The 13,777-nt window shown below is 37.3% G+C and overlaps 2 protein-coding genes across 2 annotated transcripts in view; both read right to left on the bottom strand.

The window, feature by feature from the left end:
• The window catches only part of ifngr1 (interferon gamma receptor 1), an 18,429-nt gene extending 15,596 nt beyond the window's left edge, over positions 1–2,833 (bottom strand). The window contains exon 1 of the mRNA NM_001361167.1: positions 2,496–2,833. Coding sequence (NP_001348096.1) covers positions 2,496–2,559 — 64 coding nt within the window. The 5' untranslated portion in view covers positions 2,560–2,833. The remainder of the gene's footprint in view (positions 1–2,495) is intronic.
• Positions 2,834–8,299: 5,466 nt separating this feature from the next.
• Positions 8,300–10,715, bottom strand: LOC106948730 (lysozyme C, milk isozyme-like). The gene is made up of 5 exons (XM_015034570.1): positions 10,519–10,715; positions 10,097–10,375; positions 9,044–9,107; positions 8,571–8,615; positions 8,300–8,453 (listed from the first exon to the last, which is right to left on the bottom strand). The coding sequence occupies exons 1-5, from the start codon at positions 10,682–10,684 to the stop codon at positions 8,393–8,395; spliced, it is 615 nt and encodes a 204-aa protein (XP_014890056.1). The 5' UTR covers positions 10,685–10,715; the 3' UTR covers positions 8,300–8,392.
• Between the last annotated feature and the right edge of the window lie 3,062 nt (positions 10,716–13,777).

Raw genomic sequence — 13,777 nt, 5'->3', positions numbered from 1 at the left:
TCAACTTCCCCCCCCCCCCTTTTTTTTTTTTCTCCAAACTAAAAACAACACCCCCCCCCCCCCCCCCCCCCTCTGTGTCACAAAACATTTTCTGAATATTGGGAGAAAATTGATGGTTTTACAGTTTTGACTTTTACAAAGTCCCAGAATTTCAGTATATTTGATTTAAAAAATAATGGGTTTTATTTTCCCAATGTTTTATCTATTACTATGCTTCACCTCTGGGTTGTTCAGGGCTTTTTCTCCTCTCAAACCGTTTTGAATGCTGGTCAAACTCATCGGTTTGGTCTCATGTAACCGGAGCCTCTTCTGCCACATTCTGCTTTGTTCCCTTCATGTCCGCTCATCTTTCAACAGAGGCTTTCTTTAATCGCTCTTCAGTGAGCGAGCACAACAAATATTGTTTTTTCCCTGCTGAGCCATTTTCAGCTTTGAACAGCTTCTCTGCTCTGGATACTCGCCCTGCCCACTAAGTCGCTTTCGATGGTCGTTTCTTGTTGGGTGTGTTGTTGGTCCACATCCGTTCTAGTTTTGGATGACGGATTGAACCGTGAGATATTTCAAGCTCAGGATATTGCTTAGAACTTTTATTAAAGAAAAAAAAATAAAAATAAAAAATATATATAATATATATATATTTTTTATTTTATTTTTGTCACTATGTCGTTACTGTTTGCTGTGAGAAAGATAGTCTGTGAAAATATCAATCTCCTCCACTTCCTCCCTGAGCTGCTATTGCCATCTGAAGAAATGCACCGCTCAAATGCAGCAAAAACAACCAATCAGAGCAAAGAGGAGGGTCTTAGTGCTGTCAATCAACCTCATGTTCTCACTGCTAAATGTTCCAATGGTGGAGAAACAACTTTCCGTTACAGTAAAAACTGTTTATCTGCCGTCATCAGCGGCCATGCTAACTAGCCTTAGCATTCACAACATGCTGCTACACAACAGAGTAAAGGAGAGAGAATGAGCGGCGCCACATAAGATTGTGATTGACAGCGATAAAACCCGCCTCCTGGCCAGGGCTGTGTAATTTGATCAATTCTATCTATATTTATTGATATTTTTTTTTTCCTCAGAAAGTATAAATTTTTCATCCGTGAGTGTCGATACATTAAATCCTACTTTGAGTTTTATGTTAAATCCACATGAATTAAATGACAGCTATCACACATGACATTTTTTCCCAGATGGACATGTACATTAGAAATGACATGTAATGAAACAACCAGTTACAATTAATTAAATAATGAAATGAAATAAACTACATTATCTAAGCGAATAAGACGAAAAAGGTTCCTTTCCTGCATAACCAAATACACAAAGCTACACAATTAACATTTAAACAAAGCAAACGTGTAACAAAAACAACATTTATTACACCAGTATTATCATCAGTTCAATTAATTCAATCCAAGTCTATGGAACAGTCACACAATGTCGCCAAAATCACTCTGCCCCACCAAAGCCTTTCAGGAAACCTTAAAAATGTATCAAATCGTATCAAATTGTTTGCTGAATATCGTGATATACATCGTATTGTGAGCAGAATATTGTATTGTGAGATTAGTGTATCGCTACAGACCTACTCCTGGCTCTGATTACTTGTTTCTAGTTAGAACTGGGAGAAGGAAGAAGAGCTCACTTTTTTCCCAGATTATACTGTGACAAAATGGTGACAGTTTCAACAAATGTGTAAAAATAATTTATTTATTATTTACCAAAACTTATTTACAAAAGCTACATACTCCAGTTTTAGGGAAGTAAAAAACAAACCAAAAAAAAAGCAGATTTATTGTGAATTAAATTATAACTAAGTTGATATCAAATTTAAAGTACTTAAGCAGATTTCCCCAATCTAACCGGTGGAAAAGTACAATTTGTAGCGTAGCTGCATTCAAGCAGGTTGGGTAAGAGTTAACATAAAAAGAACTAAAAGGTATTTCCACACCTTATGTCAAACAGGTCAGCCCTGATTACTTTCAGGTGACAACATCTCACACAATGGCCACTTTACAGCCTTGCACAACAAAAAGGTTTTGATTCACAGCTTCTTCAACTGAACAGATGAGACATTTACCTCAACATTAAAAAAAATGATTTTCTCGGTTTTCCGTAAAGTTTTCAGATTTTACTTTAAATACCTTAATCAAGTTAATTTGTGTTATTTATATTTTGTCATTTCTTCAGAACGAAAGACCAGAAATCCACTTATTTTGTTAAAAAAAATTAAATAAGTTAATTTGATGGCTAAGTTTTCAATGGATATTCAGTTTTTCATTCGGGATTTTCCTTTGGTGCATTTTATCAACCACTTTGAAATAGAAACGAGATATTAAAACAGCAAAGAAACAATCATTTCCTTATCAGTTCGTGTATGTCAGTTGTTTTATGGTACATCTTTACAATATTTTCCTCTAATATTAGATATATTACAGTCACGTTCTATATTTCTCATAATCCATTTTTAAAAACGGTCAAGGAAATCTTCTTACCGGCGTCAGAAAAATGGCCGCAGATGATGAGAATCAGGGCCGTGAACGCACCATTCTTCAGCATGGCTGAGGCCTTTGAAGGGTTCTGATTGACCGTCAGGTTGGACTTCCTCCTCAGCGACTGGCTGCCAGAACTAAACGAATTAAACCTCAGCTTCCATTTGGCAAAAAGGATCAAAAGCCTCAACAATTCCGTGATTTCACATCGGAGCTATTTTTAAGTCGATTTCCTGTCAAACGTCCCGTCAGCAGAAATGAGTCTGAGTTCCGACTAGTTCTCAGGCGTGTGTAGTAAAAAGACTGATGGCTCATTAACCTGTAAAACACCTTGACTGACGTCACGGGTGGAGCCTTTCAAACGTCTGTTGTGCACTATCGCCGTCTAGTGGTGGACGTCAGAATCTCAATCAAAAAAATAAATAAATCTGAAAAGGTTGAGCAAAAGGGTTTGACCTGCAACTAAAGGACCTTGTGACATTTTTTTTTAGGACAAATGCATTAATAAAATGCTTCAGTTTGGCTTTAAACACCTAAATGATGCTTAAACCATGTTTCCATTGTGTTTTGGGTTCTGATTATCAACAAGACGATTCTGGTCAGAATTCATTACTTGTGGAGTCCCGCAAAGCTGCATTTTAGACCCCATTTTGTTTTCTTTATGAAAAATTTGCCTTCAGGTGACACATTTAAGAGATGTGATTTATCTTTCCACTGCTTTCCTGACGCTATTTGATTTTATTCCCACACGGAGAAGAAAATATTTATCTTGTTTTTATATGTCCTTGTTCTCTAGCTCAGGGTTTTCCAAACATTTCCATGCCATGACTTCTCCAAACAGTGTTTGCTTTTGGCCTTTATAAACCAACACACAATGCTACAAAATATTTAAAGAAACAATGACTTTTGGATTTTTTTTCTCACTTTTATTCTGTATTTAAAGAGACAATATTATGTAAAATCAACTTTTTTTTTTTTTTTAGCTTTGCATCAATTTATGTTATTGCCTCATCAAAAACATTCACTAGCGATTTGATTCTTTTGAACGGCTCCTGAACGGTAGGACTCAAGTCTCAGTTAGTAAGAACCGTTCTTTGCTTTTTATGACTTTTCTTACTAAAAATGCTCTGCTTGCACGACAACAGCTATTGTTATTTTTAATTTAAAATGGTTTAATCAGGAAATAAATACAACTTATAGAACTAGGTGGATAACTTTTATATGTAATGGTGCAGAAGAGGATTTTTATTTCTTCCAAAGCAAGTCAAGTCTGGTTACAAATAGACTTAAAATGTTAACAAATTAACTGTTTTTTTATTTCCATGTGTTTGACGTCAATGGAAAGGTTAGACTCTTTCAGAATCTGTGAATAACTCAAAACGCACCGAGTTGTTCATTGTTTTGTCGTGAAACGTTGCTTCAGACCAATTTCTCGCTCAGACGTTTGGGAGACTTTCCTTACCACGATGTGTCTGTAAAACACACATGCTGCGGAGGTCTCGAGGTTACTATTGTGTCATTTTACTATCGTTTACTCCACGTGACTGAGGTTTAAGACAAGCCACTCCCTTTTCTCTCACCAGGCTTTCCAGTTACTGTGATGAAGGGCAGACAAAACAAAGATAATCCCATCACTGGGCAGTTCCTCCGCTGCATGTGTAAGCATGTGAGCAGCTGCTTAACCTCTGGCCCCTCCCACCACAGCTGGACAGAAACACGCTCATCTCATCCTTAACTCAGTGCAGCTTTCTCTGCAGACACATATTCTGCTGCTGCAAACGGCCCCTCTGCATCCATCCATCCATCATTCATCCACTCCAGCAGCAGCTGACCATGACCCGGACGCTGCTGGACAGCAGCTGGATGAGGTTTGGACCAGCAGGCGATGGGCTGGACGGCTGGAAGACAGGTCGGCTTCCAACACAGGAGCAGCAGGTGTGTGACGTTACATCATAACTGAATAATTATTATAACAACAATACAGAGTAGCATTTTAAAGTTCACTGCAAAAACACAAGATATTACCAAGTATTTTTAGTCTAGTTTCTAGTTTAAGTATCTTTGTACACTTGAAATTACATAAAACTAACTTACGAGCAGAGGTGGGTAGAGTAGCCAAAATTATACTCAAGTAAGAGTACCACTACTTCAACATATTTTACTCAAGTAAAAGTAAAAAGTAGACGTTTTTGTTAAAGTTTCATAAGTTTTTAATCTAAAGAAACTGGTTTGGAAATATTTTCTTTTGCCTAAATTTGTTATTTATTTGTTATATCAATTTTTGTCATTTTCATCCTTAAAGTACCAAAATTTTCACTTAACTTTATATTTCGGTTAATCTGATTATGTACATTTTAAATGTAAAATTATTGATAATCAGTTACTCAGTACTTGACTGGACTTTTTACCAAATACTTTTTTACTCTTACTTGAGGAACTTCTTGAATGACTACTTTTTACTTCTACCTGTGTAAAAATATGTTGAAGCAGAGCTACTTTTACTCGAGTAATATTTCTGGGTACTCTAATCTGGGTTCTAATCATTTTGTTCAGGTTTTAAAAGCAGAAATTCAGTGAAATTATTACTTGTTTTCATGTATTACTTTGCAGATACCATTCTCTCTATACCTGATAATGTAAGAAAATCAAGTTTTTAAAATCTTAATCTTTCTTGCTGATCTTCAGATCAACACCTGGCCTGATGTGGGGTTAGAAGAGGACAGAGGCTCAGAGCTGGCGTTGTACATTTGTCTCCCGATCGTCTCAGTTTTCCTGCTGGCTCTCCTGGCTGGTCTGGTCTATCAACGCTGGTTCCGCCACAAACTTAGCCTGGCCAACATAATCGCCCTGGACGTCCAGGACGCAGACGCCAACGCAGAGTTTCTAGCCTCCCTGACCAGGAACGCCGAGCGCCACACCAGCACCAGTTCTGACGGATCGGAAGGCGTCTTCGTCATGGTTTACCTGCCGCCGCCGTACAAGGAAACGCTCACCAAAATCACCCGGGCCGCCAGCCTGTCCAGCTCCAGAGATGTAGAGGCGATGAAGATAGAAAACCTGGAGGCCATGCTGGGCCCTGAGCTGAAACATAACATCCAGACTGTGTGATGAGCTCTTAAAGCTGCACCTCATGCACTTTTATTTTATTTAAAAAATATAATTTTGACGCATTTGTTAAATCTGTCACCATGTTGTGACAGTTTGTTATGAGACAGATTATCTGTGAAAAAATGTATCTCCTTCTCTTCCCCAAGCTGCTACTGCTGTCTGGAGAAATGGAAAACTATCCAATCAGAGCCAGGAGGCGGGTCTTAGACATGTCAATCATCCTCATGAACGTGCTGCTAAATGTGCTAATGACAGAGAAACAACTCACCGTTACAGGAAAACTGTTTATCTGCCATCATCAGCTGCCATGCTAACTAGATTTAGCATTCACAACAAGTTATGCTAGCTGCAATGGGGGAGGATGAGCAGCCCCACATGAGATTGTGATTGACAGCACTTTGACACTCCTCCTGGCACTGATTGGTTGTTTCTCCTCCTACTTGAGCTGCTATTTTTGTATGAAGGAGTGGAAAAACAACCAATCAGAGCCAGCAGGCGGGTCTTAGAGCTGTTAATCAATCTCATGAACATGCTGCTAAATGTGCTAATGGAGAAGAAACAATTTATAGTTACAGAAAAACAGTGGCCATACTAACAACCCCTGGCATTTGTTAGCTCTTAGCTTCACCAATAGGGGGGCAGTGGGGAAAAAAAGAGTTGCGAGCAGCGTCACATTGAAAATGATTGACAGCGCTAAGATCCGCCTCCTGTCTGATTAGTTCTTTTTAGTTAGCTCAGGGAGAAGGTGGAGGAGCCTGATTTTTTCACAGATTATCTGTCTCGTATCAAACTGTCACAAAATCGTGACAGTTTCAACAAAAATGGAAAAATAAAATTTGTGTAAAAAGTTACAAACTGCAACTTCAACTCCACTACTTAAGAAAATGATTTTATAACAATATGTATAATCAGTCACTAAGGTTCTGGAGAGTATTTATCTGTTTTGCTCCAGATTTTGGATTTAGAGCTGCTTAAGGCTACATGTTCAATATTAAATGTAGCTTTTGTAGTATCAGAAAAATGGTCAGCGAAATTTGTTGCATACTGGAAAACAAAAGAAACAGACAAAGTTACAGACAAGCAAGAGATGCTCATCCTACCAGATCAAGATGTTTTTCTAAATGTGTAAATATGGATTGTGTGAGAATGTTTATATGGATATTTCATGAGCTCTAATCTCAAAGGAATAAAAAATGTTTATTCCGTTCCGATCTCTGCAGTGATCTGCCTTTTTGTGTGGGAAATAATAAAAATAATTTTCTTATCAGTTCAGCCATGACGGGACAGAAATCACAAACATTTGGAATACAATCCTCTTATTCTTGCTAAGTTTTACTGTATGCAAATAAATCCTCACATAAACAATATGTGACATTGATTATGTAACAAATAAACTAAAATGCAGAACACAGTGCCTCAAAATTACTGTAACGTGTTGCTCAACAGCTTAGAGAATTGCATTCATACATGCAAAATTGTCCAATGCAATAATTCCTATTCCTTGAGGTACAACATTAAAATGTAAAACATAAATGCTTCAAAATGGTCTAAAGCAGTCTTTCTCAAACTGTGGTTGCCGGACCTCTGGTGGTCCGCGGTCACCCCTTAGTGGTCCGCGAGGTACTTCACGCAAACGACCGTTTATTTGCCGTGACGTCAGCTTAAAGTGCAACGCTGCAGCTAGCTTAGCAAAGGATTATGTTAAAAATACTGATGAAAAACTGGCGTAAAACCAAGTTACTCAAAAGAAAAGCTGCAGATACCGGTGGAAAGAAAACAACTCCAGGACTATTATATGATCACAAGAAGCTAAATCATAGCTGCTGATTGTTGATGTGTCGTTCACAGCTTAGCGACTGGATTCCTTCAATGGCTTTATGCGGTCAGCGGTTGGACTCGTCTTGGTTAGTGAGAACTGTTATTTGTTTTTTATTGCCTATGATGCTCTGCTTACATGTCTACAGCTATTGTTATTTTTATTTAATTAAATAAATGATTAAATTAAATAAATACAACTGATAGAAATGGGTGGATTATTTTTATATTTAATGGTGCTTTTTTGTTTCTGTTAACGCAACTCAAGTCTACTTTTCTTTCATTCTAAATCACAAGTAGTCCTAATTGTTATGAATGCACATAACACTTGAGTGAGTTAAAGATTTATATTGTCATAGGTTGCATTATATATGAACATGTATTATCGTGGGGCAATTTCAGGTTAGGTGGTCCATGACTGTTTGTTAAATGGGTTAAGTGGTCCTCAGCCTGAAAAAGTTTGAGAAACACTGGCCTAAAGAGAAATAAAGCAATATCTTGATTGGGCTGATGGAAGCCAGATTTGTTTTCAATCTTCTGGGTCACAATATTTTAATAAAACAAGCAAAGTAGATGAGGAATCTCTGTAGATCCACAATAAAAAAAAACATCTCACAGGTTTACCTGCAAAAAATTGTTTATATTTTCTATTTTTAAGGGTTTTTTTAAGGCCTCTTATCAGTAAAAATTAAATCTTCGTCTGTAACAACCATCTGAGTTGGCAAACCAAATGGATACGATTTGTGAATTGTGTAAAGAATCATTGGGAAGGCTGAAAATGGCCCCTGGGTCTCACTTTGGAAATCCCTACCCTCAGTAATTGCTTTTACTTTGCAAAACTGATTGAAACATAAACTTTCTTTTCATAAACACAACACATGGCACATGCTTCATATTTTTTATTCATTCATAATTCTCAATAGTTTGGTAAAGGAAGACCGATCATTCTATTGAGATTAAGGGTGAAACAAAGTTTCTCAGCAACCACTGAAGTACTGGTCCAAATTGTTGCAGTTGCCACCCACAAGTTTCTTGACACTGCAAACAAACAGAGGGGATCGCTCAGTAAAGAACATTTTGCCATTTGTTAATCAAGCTGTCACAAAAATACAAAAAAACTAACAACAGTAAAACATTTCTGTAAATTAGACTTACACTTCCCAAAGCTCCTTTGAGTTCTTCGCCATGAAGTTTTTTGTTCTGTTGAAGAATGTAAAATAAAAAAACAACCAAAATAACAAAATATGTTTGTCATTTTGTAATGATTCTACCTTGACTTACTTAATTTTAACATGGTTTAGTTTTCTTGGGGGAATCTGTTTATTCCCCGACAGATTTCTTCTGTTTTTTGCTTTTGTTATCACAATTTAATATTTTAGATCATCCATCCCAACAATATGCAATCCAGTGGAAAAATCACGATTTCTTTGATGATATGAACACGTAGGTGTGGCAAAAAAACAAAAAAAAAAACCCAGAAGAAATCTGTAAGGGGTCAAACACTTTTTTGTTATACTTCATATAACTCAACCACCATCATGGAAATATTTAAAAACACCCAGTTTACCATCAGGAACTTGATGGTACAACATACAAATTTAAAATAAAAAAAACAAATAAAAACTTACACAAGCTCGTTGATGACCTTCACCACACAGTTGATGTCATCAGAGATGTCGTCATCAGTTAGTTCTAAGGAAAAAAAAAACACAAAAACAGTATTTCCTGTTTCAGATGACAGAACAAAAGAACTTGAGAAAAACAGTAAAAAGTTTTAACAGTCCTCATATCACTCTACATGCCACAGCTAAGCAATGAGTAGCTTAAAGTGTAACTCTAACCCTGCCCCAGAAAATTCCTGAAAAGTGGGCGGAGCCAATATACGCGGAGGAGCGTGGCCAAGTGGGGATGAGCGGAGGGGCTTTGTGGTACTATTGCTATGAACTTTGTAGTGACTTTAAAAAAAAAAAAACCAACAAGTGGCAAATCTAAACTTTTTTTGTGCTGTTTTATGTTTGAGATGGTTTTAGACCTGAATTCAGACCTGCATGACATAAAACATTACCGTTTTAAACAGCTTACATTTGACAAAACAAGACATTTCTAGGCAAAATAATATGAACTCAACAAATTTGCACAAAAATGTCAAAATTTGCACAGAACTTTAAAGATAGAAACCTGTCAGTAAAAAAAAGGTTGATAACCCTGCCCCCACACAATAATTGAAAAATTACACAAAAGTGGGCGGAGCCAAGATACAGTGAGGGGCGTGGCCAGGGTCAGGACAAAAGAAGTTCTGTTGCTAACTTATAAACTTCGTCACTGTATTTAGCAAGCAACTTTTTGTCAGAAATACAAGAGAGAAATGTAGCGGTATTTTTCTGTGTTGAAGTGACTTTTACGTTTTAGTGAGATGTTTTATATCCCTAAGGAAGCTGTGTTTGGTAAAGCTGGTCAGTTTAAAATAACAGGAGAATCAACTGCCTAGGCACCATTTGACCAAAGTAGGCCAGCACTGAGACGGTTTTAGGCAAAAATAATGCAAAACTAAACAAATTTGCACAAAAATGTCAACATCTGCACAGAAACACAAAGACAGACCCCTAAACAACCTGTTCAGACAGCTTGTCAGCTATAAACAGTTGATTTGTGGGTTAGTTACACAATAACCGTATGCTTACTGTTGCAGCTGATATCACACAAATTGAGTGAGGCGCTGTTGGTGCTGCTGCAGACCAAATCATCGGGGAGTTGGAAAAGGCCGTAAAGGGTCACACCCACATCGTCCTCGTTGCTTTCGGAGGACTTGCCCTTGCCCTTTGACTTTTTCTTGTCCTTCTCCTTAGATTCAGATGATCCGCTCTTAGTTGAATCCTCCTGACTCTCTTTTCCCGTCCCACGGCTCAGATCAGTCACGGCACTGGTGTTAAAGCCTGAAAGCTGCTCCGCGTGGCAGACCACTGAAAAGTTAAAAATGAAATCAGTAATCGATCTGACTGTTCAGTTTTCACAAATCATTTTTTCAACAATGAGCAAACACCATTATAATTTAACTTTGCCTACAATCATTTGTTCTTATCTAAAGAGAAAATCAGCTACCAACCCTTGGCTAAGAAGGCATCTTCAGTCAGTCCGTTCACCGTCACACTTTTCGGTAGGGAGCTGAACGCCACCATCAGCTGCTGCCTCAGTTCACATTTGGTCACATTTCGAGCCGCGGCCAGGCTGCATCCCAGCACGACGAAAGCAAAAAGCACAAGTACCTTCATCTTGACACCAAGTATCTTCTCTGACTCTGAGCCTGTGTGTCATGGTGCTTATATGCCTCCGAGGAATCATTGGCAGCAAAGAATCACAGGACACCCATTGTCCTTCTGAATAAAGGCCTCTCCCTGAACTCTCAATGATGATGTAAAATCTCACAGCTATTTTGAGTTTTAGATCACCAAAGAAGCTTGGGGAAGAAACTGATACATCCACCTGAAACTATCTTTTCTCATTTTTAGGTCACATCTGATCCAGTTGAAAGAAGACTGAAAACCTGGTAAGATGAAACGATTTATCTTCCCCACGTCACCATAAGGCATTTATAATTTCTATGAACATAGAGTGGGAGTACAGAATGAAATAACATCCTGAGCACAGCTATCAGGTTAAAACAGTCTCCAAAAGAAGAACAAAAGTTAAAAAAACACAACGAAAAAGCAGCATAATTAATCCCTGATCATTCAGAGCACCAGACGTCTGAGAGCAAACCCAAACCAACAGAGGGTTATCATGTGTTAAAGTAGCTGTATGTGATTTGCTTCCCTCCAAGTAATATTTGAGGAGCAAAATTAGTGATAGTTTTATTTGTTTTTACGTCAGTGTCATGTGTTATTATTGTTAGAAGGGAAACCTGAGTGGTTTTTGTCCAGACAGAACCATCGAAACCTTCTGAACAGAAACGGCTTGGTTCAGAGTGTCTGCAGGTTTCTGGGTGAACCAATCAGGGTCGATCACTGGGTGGATTTCAGGACACCTGAGGTATCGTTAGGATCATCCTTCCCAGAGATCAGGTTATGTGGTGAGGTGGAAAATGGTGTCGTTGCTGCTGCTCACCAGATTTTAGCAGAGAAATCTCTTCAGTTGTTCATAAGCTGAGGTTCAACAGACCGTAAAATTGGAATTGTGAAAATAAATAAGTTGCTTAATGGGAACAAGGCAATTTTGAGTTTTTGCAATAGGTCAGGTGTTTTTTTTCGGCTCTATCAAATTTTTTTATTTATTTTTTTTGGCATCACACAAGTCGTGATCAACAGCTGGATGCCATTATTGGCAGAAAGGACAAAGAAAACGACAGGAAGTGGCAGGAGGATAATGGTGGCCATGATTTTTAATGACTTTAGCATGAACAAACTTATTCACATGTGATTTTAATTGTGTTTCTTATTTTATGGAAACACCGTAATTGCAAAATTTTGTCCTTTTGGCATTAGACAAAATTTTGTGCACATTTGTAATGGAAACACAGCTACTGTTTAAAAACACCAAATCAGAGAACATTCACAAGAAATGCAAACTGTTAAAAAACCCACTTGGTCTTTTAATAGACCACAATTAAAAACATGTGGATACCCATAATTGGTATATACAGTAGACTACAACTGTCCTTAAAGCCATCTTTTCTCATGTACGGGTCAAAATTGATCACATATATAAGAGAAAGAGAGAACCTGGCTAGAAAACTAATTCGTCATAGAGAAGTAAAGGAGTATACTAAATGTGAGAACACCCTGAGTGCCACTATATGCTAGACAGAAACAGAACAAAAGAAACAGCAACAAAGCAGCTACTTCAGTTGGAGCAGAAGTGTTTCCACTGCTTTAATCACATGTTTTCAAAATGTCTGCCTGTGCATGTCTGTTAGAGAGGAGAGCAAAATTATGGTGTAAGGGAAAAGAATGAAGGTAAGGCGTAGCCCGTTTGAAACCAAATTCACATCTAGCAGCTGATGCTAGATGTGAACCCAGGAAAACCACATGTTGAAACTGGATTAAAATGTCCATCCGACTAAATAAACATACACCTATATAAGTTTGCAGCTTAATGTAAAAGCAATGCAGCGTTGCTAAAACTAAAGCCAGGAAGATTTCAAACAGACAGAACATGTGATGTGGTCAAACGACAGTAATGCATTGAAGTAAGTAAAATATATCCAATTTTAATAAGTGCAGAAACAGCTAATTAGGGCCTTTGTAGATAGAAAAGAAAAGGAGTTGTAAATTTCCCCCAAAAAGCTCAGAAATCTTTCAATTAATCTCATAAATGTTCTAGAAAATAACTTGTAAATGTCTTAGTTCCTTGGTGGATTTTCTTTTTTTTTCATATCTACTAAGGGCAAATTTTCTGCCATAATCCAAGAGCGCACATTTTCAGTCTGAAAGATTTCACGTCTTTTGTTCCCTACAAGCGAGCAGAGAGTTTTACAAGCAAAGATTTGCTCCGAGCAGCGACTGTTTCTGAGCGCGAGGAGAAGCTTTGAGTACAAGCATTACAAGTTTTGAGAAAAAAATATGATGTCCTGCTTTCTAAATAAAAATGTAAGCAAAAGTATTAAAAGTTTTGACACCAAAAGAAAAATTCCCCCATAATCTACAATGACCCTAATACGCCGTTGTAAAAATGGAGAAATGAGATAAAATAGAAATATTCTTCATTGTGCGACAGCAGTAAAGTAAAGTGATTGGCATTCAAAGCAAGTAGAACCACACAAATATCACAATAAGTGACAATAATGTGCATGTGAAAGAATTAACCGTATAGGAATCTAAAATGAGCAGCAGTTTATCTGTGAAACTTAAAACTCCAAAGGTTTTACAAAATATACTCCAGAAATAATTTTTAATTTTAATTTTTTATAAAAGTTATCACGTTTTGACGCAGAGAAATAGATTAAACAAGTTATTTTGAGGATGAAACTGGAAAAACTGTTGGTGTTATCCATATTTTAAATTATTATATCAGGTTTACATGTCATACTTTCTTACCTCTGTTTATTTTGTCCATCATAAAGTCATTTTCTTTTCTAGAGAATGACTATTGATAAGTCCATTTCAAATATACCCATAAATTATTCAGAGGTGAATGATAACACTGGACTCTAGATGGCGCAGTTGGTCCAACCAGAGCTTAGAAAAAAATGGTTCCCATGAGGCCCTGAACGTTCATACATGACAAACTGAACAAATAAAGTTTAATCTGAAACAGTAGCAACAACTAAAATATGATTGGAATATGGATTAGAAAGTGTTAAGTAAAAAAGTACAAGAATAATAGTTATTTTTGTTTTTATAGACCCATATTGGAAACCTTTCATAGAA

The sequence above is a fragment of the Poecilia latipinna genome, unplaced genomic scaffold (assembly GCF_001443285.1).
Source record: "Poecilia latipinna isolate Pla-1442-1.1 unplaced genomic scaffold, P_latipinna-1.0 Scaffold305, whole genome shotgun sequence".
Classification (NCBI taxonomy): Eukaryota; Metazoa; Chordata; class Actinopteri; order Cyprinodontiformes; family Poeciliidae; genus Poecilia; species Poecilia latipinna.
This window is presented reverse-complemented; position numbering and strand designations above follow the sequence as displayed.